General features: G+C 38.3%; 2 protein-coding genes across 2 annotated transcripts; both read left to right on the top strand.

The window, feature by feature from the left end:
• Window positions 1-1,396: 1,396 nt before the first annotated feature.
• Window positions 1,397-2,467, top strand: LOC138616373 (heat shock protein beta-7-like). The gene is made up of 4 exons (XM_069690615.1): window positions 1,397-1,475; window positions 1,645-1,760; window positions 2,211-2,336; window positions 2,462-2,467. The coding sequence occupies exons 1-4, from the start codon at window positions 1,397-1,399 to the stop codon at window positions 2,465-2,467; spliced, it is 327 nt and encodes a 108-aa protein (XP_069546716.1).
• Window positions 2,468-3,010: 543 nt separating this feature from the next.
• On the top strand, window positions 3,011-7,552 carry cplane2 (ciliogenesis and planar polarity effector 2). The gene is made up of 5 exons (XM_069690763.1): window positions 3,011-3,282; window positions 5,403-5,555; window positions 5,750-5,874; window positions 6,005-6,144; window positions 6,437-7,552. The coding sequence occupies exons 1-5, from the start codon at window positions 3,171-3,173 to the stop codon at window positions 6,663-6,665; spliced, it is 759 nt and encodes a 252-aa protein (XP_069546864.1). The 5' UTR covers window positions 3,011-3,170; the 3' UTR covers window positions 6,666-7,552.
• The last annotated feature ends 706 nt before the right edge of the window (window positions 7,553-8,258 follow it).

Below are 8,258 nucleotides of genomic sequence, written 5' to 3'. Positions count from 1 at the left end.
TTGGTCATCATAACAATGAATCTTAGACATTTTGGTAATAGCTTTTCTTCTGACATTTGTGGTTTAAAGTGAAATGTCTCGACGACTGCTGCAGACATTTTTATTTTTGTGAACTATGCCTCACTTTTCAACTAGTGCTATACTTAAGTCAAAAAGTTGTCCAAAACTTTGGTGCAGTAACTTTAAACTTTACTTAAACTTTAAAATAGTAAAATTTCTATCAGCCTTAGCTTTACTTTGAGATTATTAAAATCCCTAAAATGATAAACATGGTAAACATGATTGAAAACACAGATTAGCCTACATTTAAACTAAATGACAACTGATACCATACTTTTTTTTTTTTTTTTATAGATTTAACCCCTAAGTCTTCAGAAATGAGAATAATCAATGTATTTCTTATTTCTCTATTACTAAATTTTATTTAAATTTATTTTATTTTCTTATTTGTATTTTTGCCTTTATTCGGATAGCGCAGTGCAGACAGACAGGAAATGAGGTCTGGAAACTGTGGACTCTGCTGACATAATTTCCACCCATGTAGGTTGCACCCTATCCACTCTGCTATCGGGTAACTCCTCTATGATGCTCACTTATACAATCTTCGCTCACCCAACACTGTTAAGATTTAAAATCACCTGACTGAACATGAAGAACTTTCTTACTGGTGAAAATCAAAACCTCAGCTTTAATCTAGCAGTTTAGTTTGCTTTGCAATTAGCAGCTCGGCCTCACAGAGTGTGTTTGGTGATGCCTGTCATCCAAACAGAGTTGATCAGAATCTGTGACTTTGCCGAGGTGGAGCAGAATGTCACACCTACACACAACTGTGCTCCATCATACCACCGCCACTCAGCCGTGTTAAACGGCCCCTCCGCATGTTTTTCACTGGAAATTCATTCTTACAGGCATTTTTGTGAAAAAAAAAAAAAAAAAAAATCCTCCTTACTTTCGTCCAATTACATTAAATATTTGGTGTATCCGTGTGTTACCTTGCGATCTCATAGGCTTACATTTGAGATTGACAGCTCCCACAACGGGACATCTGGTAATTATAGCATATTCCTTCACCCAAAAACATCTCCGCACCCTTTCTCACACAGAAACACAAAGACTCACATGCTCCAAGTCCGGGGTGCGGCTAAAAATGTTGGACCCCTTCGCAACAGCGCAACAACAGTTCTGACACATTAAATACTTACAATCCGTGTCATGTTCCAGTCCAGCTGAATCATTCGGGGGGCCAAAGTACATCACGCCCACTGGCACCCACAATTTCCCAGTAGCCTATAAAAGAGTCATATATGGTGAACATTTTAATGCAGACGAGGGAGAAATTAAAGATTACAGAGGATACAATCAGCAAGACAGCAGCAAAACCTTTTCCTCAGCCTGTATGGAGAAAGGAGCAAGTAAATTCTCTGAAGATTCAGGCTCACGACTTCAGCACAGCAGCAGAGAACACAAATTTACAGGTCAGCTAAACAAAGATTAATATAGATACTTAATTATTAATGTAGAGCACTGATTAAAGAGAAATCTAATCAGTAAGCATTTGGAAATCTGGAGATTTAAATGTCTAATGCTTAGTCGTCAGGTTTTACAACCCGTAAATAACTGTTTCAGGACACTCATATCCTACAGGGAAGATCCAGGTCATCGGAGACATTTTCCAATTCACAGTGGATGTGAGTGAATTTTCTCCAGAGAATGTCATTGTCACATCCTCCAACAACCTAATAGAGGTCCACGCTGAGAAGGTAAGGCATGCAGCAAGCCTAGTGTAAATAGTGTAAACTGTGATTGCACAGAAATAATATGATGGAACTAAGTTATTAGACTTCTAAACTGAAAAGCCATATTTGCTTGTTTTTAAAAGAGGTATTGATTTTCATATTCTGCAAAGTAATTGTTGAACAGACAGGATTTAAATTAATAAAAGTAAAGCAATAATCTGCAAGTTATGCACTGAATTCAATTTCTAAAGCCTGAATTTTTTTGCAGCACAAAGAATTTTGGAAATTGAGAAGTGAAATAAATTGTATTTTATACTTTATAGCTACTTTGATAAATAACTTCTGCTTGCTAGTTATAGATGAATTCCCACCCCTGGTTTTGGTGTGAAAAAAAGAAATCAGTCAAATGTAGCCTTTGCTGGTTTAATCTCGACCTTCTTTAACATTGTCATAATCTTTGTTTTTCTTCTGCAGTTGGGTGAAGATGGCACAGTCACAAATACATTCTCCCATCAATGCAAACTGCCAGCAGATGTAGACCCCATATCTCTAAGCATGTCCTTGCAGAGCGGCGGGATGCTGACTGTCAGAGCTCACAGGGTATTTTACAGTCAATGATATTTTAGAGCCAATGATCTCTCTGCGTCTGACATTTTAATTAAAACACATTAACCCTTTTTTTTTTTTTTTTTTTTTAAATGTCATTATTTTTCTGTTTCCTCCAGATGTAATCCAGGATTTAAACAGCGCTGACTCCAATTTGAAACGCTGGAATTTAACGACTCCAGCGGCGCGAAGTGAAGTTTCACCGTGCAACATTCAAGAACTATCGGAAATATGAGAAGTTTCACTCCAGTGCACTTAAACTCGTATACAGTACACGTGTATACATCTATACTTCAACTATTTAAAATGGTTTACTTTTTTTGTGACACTCTTGTTAGAGTGACGTGACATTTATGGTCGAACAGCAACAGACAGCAAAGAAATTATAAATAACTGTTGGAATAAATGTAACAGTTGCCATCGATTAATTGAGACGTTATGAGCATTTCACCTCCAACTGTAAAACACCTAATGTCTAACGTGAACTCTTCTCTACGAAATGTGACCTTTCGTTCTCAAAATAAACAAATAAATAACAGGTGAGTAAAATAAAAACCAGGCTATACAACTTTCTGAAAGAACCCAAAGGCAACACCACAAACGGACGGAAGTGACGTCAATTGGTTGTCAAGGGACGTTTTAGTTGACGGAAGCTTCTTCATCTTGAAAATATCTTTTGCCGAGCACATTTGGTAACATATTGACGCGCTTTATGAGTAATAAGACTGTTTTGTTTCTGAAATCACGTTTAAAATCAGCGCCGTCTCTACAAGGAGCCGACTGTGTGTCTTGGTTGGACCTCTGTGCGATGCGAGATTCATAACCAACATGGCACAAGTTCCTCCTCCGGGATCAGTCGTGGTGGCTGACTGGCACCGATGTAAAGACAGCAAAGACTATTTCAGCAAAATCCTTCACAAGAAGAGACGCAAGAACTTCGGTAATGACACATTTTTGGCGGGTGATGTATTCACATGAGTTCATTTCCAGGCGGTGTGTGATTTGAAACAACACTACTCTGTCAAAGCTGCTGCTCTACACAAGTAGGAGTCCTGACATGGAGGAGCACTGTTTGTTTGGGTATCACAGGAAGTATGTCATCTGGAGCACAGCAACTCTTGTCACTGTCTGATCAGAGTAAAACACGGGTGGAAGAAGTATTCAGATCCTTCACTTGTGTAAAAGGACCTGTACAGCAATTTAAAAAAAAGACTCCATTACAACATAAAAGTCCCTCATTAATAAGCCTACTTAAACTAAAGTACAATAGTATTAGCAGCAAAATGTAGTATTAAAGTATGTAAGTATTAAAAAGTAAAAGTACTGGTTTAGTCCCTCTGACTGATATATTATTATAAATAACATCTGAGGGGTCGCCAGATGATTATTGGGAGATGAAAGGAAAAAAACCCAGTTCTGATCCACAAATCTGTTTCCAGTTTTTGGACTTTTTCCTATAATCTTTGATTTTTAGTGCGATATTAGATCATTTATTGAAATGAAACCATGTGAGAAGTTCAGAGGGAAAAATCACTATTTGGTGGAGCTGTTAACAATTCATAGGCAAATGAAATGTGATCCCGACTACAATGATTTTGTAAGACGCCAGAGGCCGAAAAGGTTGGACACCACTGGTTTAATCTATAACAATGTGTTCTACTTTAAATGCGTGTTATATTATCCATTGTATCAAATATAAAAAGTAACTAAAGCTGTTAAAAAAACCCTGTAAATTTCCAAATTTGACTGAAACATACGATCTAGACCACATCACTAATCTGTCAGATTTCATATAAACCTGGATATTAATCAGGAAGTTTGAGGTTTTAGAAACATTTAAAAGAATAACTATTGACACGTAAAATGAAAAAGAAATGTTTCAGATTCCAACACTACTTCAAACCAAACCACTTCACTTCAGGGGAAACGAGGACAAATGGCTGTGGTCAGCTGAGACATACCAGCGTTTCACACTGGATAATTGTAAAAAAAAAAAAAAAAAAAAAAAAAAAGCTCTGTTTACTGATGAATCCAGGTCTAAGATTTATGGCAGCAACAGAAGGAGATGAACAGAAGACCCTACAGTGCATCAAACCCACAGTGAAACATGGTGGTGGGAATGTACAAGTGTGGTGGTGTTGAACCACTGAACCAAATCACCTCTTCACACTTCAGAGACACACTCCACCCCTTAGTTTGCATCTTTGTGGATAAGGATTCATTGTGTAGCAGGATAATGACCACAAACAAACCTTAAAGCTTTGAAGAAGTGCTTGAAAAGCAAAGAAGACAAGAGGAGTGCTGACTTTCACTGACTTTCCTCCTCAAACCCGCTGAACATGTATGGGACACTTGAAGACTGAGAAAGACAAACATTCCTGATGTCATGAGAAGCTCTTTGGAACATTGTCAGATCAGGCTGGGAAATGTGGGTTTTAACAAACTTGTGGAGTCCACGCAGCTCGAGTGCTGTTGTCCTTAAAGCAAATGAATACGTTGATATTCTGAAACACCACGAACATTTTTCCGAGAGATTTAACTCTTTTGCAGATTTCACTTGTAATGACAAGGTTTGCGTATGAATCAAAACAAATCAAAGACAAATAGAAGTACCATCCCTCGAGGTCTCTGACTTTTGGACGCCACTGTGCAGTTTTCATTTAAATAGTTTTTAAACATTGGATATTGATGTTCATATTTTGTGAATTATTCCTTAGAATAAGAAACTTCACACGTCGTGATTTAATTTTTTTTTTAAATTTTATATCTGCTACTGGCTATTGTCATGTAGAATACAAACTAAGCTGTACTTTGCTGCACTATTTAGAATTTCAAACCCAAAAGTGACACCATGATCTTTGTCCAGACATCAGTTTGAAGTAGAAAGTAAAGCTTACCAATCAATTTATTTTGAATTGGTAAAAATGTGGACTCTATCCTGCAATACAACAACACAGCAGCAATCGGGAACATCTTCTCTGTTGTAAAAGAGTAACACAACATATTCAGGTGCTGAATACTGATCGTTACAGAGTGATTGAATGGATCCTTGTTTAACAGGCCTGTTGGAGTCTCCAGTGATGCCTCCACATGCGGCTGTGGACACAGTTCATTACAAGATATTCATCTCTGGCAAGAGCGGAGTTGGGAAAACAGCACTAGCAGCACGTCTTGCAGGCCTGAATATTCCAAAAATGCACCATGAAACCACAGGTACCCCCCCCAAACACACACACCTCTTCCTCTCCTCCCTGTTGCGAAGCCACCAAATCAAAACTAGATTTTCAAAATACTTTCCGAGTTGGATTACAATCAGTGCGAGACATTTGTTTTTAAGGTATTGTATAGGATTATAAAACTCTTTGGTTAAACAGGTCACGGCTCCAGTTTATCATCTGTTGTTTAAGGTATCGAGACAACGGTGGTGTATTGGCCAGTGAAGCTGAGAGAAAATGGCAGAGTGCTTTTCTTCCGTCTGCAGCTGTGGGACTGTGGAGAGAACGCCTTACGTAGATTTGACCATCTGCTTCCAGTATGTATAAAATAAGAGTTTAATATGAGACTTAATACAGGACTTCACCCGTATTACTCGGAATCATGAACTCGTACATATTTACCCTGACACCATGATGAGGACATTTTCCCCACCCTCTGTCTTGCAGTCCTGTAAAGAGCAGGTGGACGCCATCCTCTTCCTGTTCTCCTTCACTGACAGAACATCCTTCGACGATCTGTCAAATCAAATAGCTAAATGGACGGCGCCATCTGTCGGTCGTGTTGTGAAACTGGTGGTTGGAACCAAGTATCCTTTTGTGTTACTTAGTTGAAGTTGTTTTAGGAAAGCACCCATCTCTGTTAAGTGTTTGTACATCAATGCTCATTGCACGTGACACGAGATATGCAATAAAGAAAAAAAGAAGTTTTGCCCTGATTTGCCAAAATGTTTTGTCTTGGGTTAATTTGACTAACTTCTACTGCTCATCTACAGAGGAGTCTGCTGCTGACACACGCACAAAGCTTCAAAAACATATATGTTTTTTAGTTTTCGTAGTATTAGTAAAGAGATAAGCACTTGTCCTTAATGCTTCCATCAGATTTGACCTTTTCATGCACTGTGATGTGGCAGAGAGAGACGTGAGTGACTTCCAGCAGACATGGAGCTTACCGGTGCTGCGCATGGGCGGAGAGGTGGGTGACGGGCTGGGTGACGTAGCCCCGCTCCTCAACTGCCTCGCAGAGAACCTGTGGCATCAAGACTGCGTTGCAGCCGGATCGGCCGGCCACCATTCACAGCAGGAGACTGCGACTCTACTTGAACGCTGAACATGGATTTGAGGGGACAGACGAGGTCACAGCTGCTGCCTGAGGCTGCTGTTAACGTCATTAAATTGCGCTAATGGTGAAATCACCGGGTTCTCAAGGTTGAGTTTTGTTCTGAAACGGTTTAAGTTCTCCTATCTCGTGTCGGAGAGCTTGTATTAGTGTCATGAAGTAAAAAAAAACATGTTGAATCTGATTGTGGTTATATTGACACGATGATGCTGGATTGCTGCGTCACAACCAACTTTTCCTGATCTTAAAGATTGTGACATACAAAATATTGTTTTTATTTGAGTGCTTTTGCTTTGTGGCCTCTGGTCATCTTGATTATCCACTTATGATTAATGACTCTCAAAAATCCTGTATTTATATTTTATCTCAATTGAAAAAAACAAAGAGCAAAGTCCTCAAATGCAGAAAAGTTTGTCCTTTTTTCATATTGTGTGTGTGTCTTTGAACACAATCAGCGTATTAAGTTTTGTATTACCACTGAACCATTTAAAAAAGCGACTCTGCTTAGCGCTTTTGTTAAATAATGTGTCAGTATTCCACAGTCAGAAGATCTGAGGGTGTTTTGTCAAGTTGTCTTGCAAGTTTTTGTGTTTCTTGAGTGAATACAGGAAGTCTCTGTTCTGCTGCCTCGACAGGAGAATATAAATGACTGAATGAAAAGCCAATGGGTTTTGAGTACAACCAGTTGTACGAAGTACAGAGCAGACTTACAGCTGCTGGTTGACAAGGACCTCTTGGTACATCATGTTGGTCACATACAGTGGGTACGGAAAGTATTTAGACCCCTTTAAATTTTTCACTCTTTGTTTCATTGCAGCCATTTGCTAAAATCAAAAAAGTTCATTTTACTTCTCATTAATGTACACTCAGCACGGCATCTTGACAGAAATAAACAGAAATGTAGAAATTTATGCAAATTTATTAAAAAAGAAAAACTGAAATATCACATGGTCATAAGTATTCGGTAAGACGCTTCAGAGCCGATCAACTCAAACATGGACTTGAAAATGAGGGGACGAGAATGTCTCACTGTCACGCAACATTTAAAAGAGACATACTTTTAAAAGAGTTAAAGGACAGGGCTGGTAAAAATGGATAATGTGTATTATTCTGCTTCTATAAATTGTCCCAGACTAGTCCACCATTTCCTTTTATTTGATTTTGTAAAAAGTACAGTAACCAGCTTTTTTTTTTTTTTTAAACATGGAAGTTACGGAAACTTTTACACATTTCTGAGCAGTTTTTTTTAAAAGAAGGAACTGAATGGATGCAGAGGCTCGGTGCACCAGACGGAGCAGGGATATCAGAAGTGTAAAGAGACGTTACTCTTTTCTTTTCATGAAATTTGTTAACAATACCATAAACACCAGACTTAACCTTTAATATGCATGTTCAGCCAAAAAAACTGCACTTTGAGATTGTGAACAAGCTGAATTCCATTTTCAATGCTAAACTTTTAGTGTATAAAATGAAAAGTACAGATGTTGCAATGCTGAAAGTGAACATATTAACATGCTTGATGTGGGTATTTTTTTTTTTAACATGCAACATGCCAACAACAAGCCACAATAACATGCTAAATGC

The sequence above is a fragment of the Brachyistius frenatus genome, unplaced genomic scaffold (assembly GCF_029030835.1).
Source record: "Brachyistius frenatus isolate BFR_SWC_R1_liver_20210118 unplaced genomic scaffold, ASM2903083v1 Contig_10, whole genome shotgun sequence".
Lineage (NCBI taxonomy): Eukaryota > Metazoa > Chordata > Actinopteri > Embiotocidae > Brachyistius > Brachyistius frenatus.
The sequence above is the reverse complement of the archived record's forward strand: the minus strand, read 5'-3'. Positions and strand labels throughout refer to the sequence as shown.

What these genes read in the sequence shown, in the direction of transcription:
- LOC138616373 (XM_069690615.1), top strand. Translation starts at nt 1,397, where the DNA reads ATGGAGAAAGGAGCAAGTAAATTCTCTGAAGATTCAGGCTCACGACTT. An exon ending in CAGAGAACACAAATTTACAG is followed by an intron (nt 1,476 to 1,644) that starts GTCAGCTAAACA and finishes CATATCCTACAG; the next exon opens with GGAAGATCCAGGTCATCGGA. An exon ending in TAGAGGTCCACGCTGAGAAG is followed by an intron (nt 1,761 to 2,210) that starts GTAAGGCATGCA and finishes TTTCTTCTGCAG; the next exon opens with TTGGGTGAAGATGGCACAGT.
- cplane2 (XM_069690763.1), top strand. Translation starts at nt 3,171, where the DNA reads ATGGCACAAGTTCCTCCTCCGGGATCAGTCGTGGTGGCTGACTGGCAC. An exon ending in GAAGAGACGCAAGAACTTCG is followed by an intron (nt 3,283 to 5,402) that starts GTAATGACACAT and finishes CTTGTTTAACAG; the next exon opens with GCCTGTTGGAGTCTCCAGTG. An exon ending in AATGCACCATGAAACCACAG is followed by an intron (nt 5,556 to 5,749) that starts GTACCCCCCCCA and finishes CTGTTGTTTAAG; the next exon opens with GTATCGAGACAACGGTGGTG.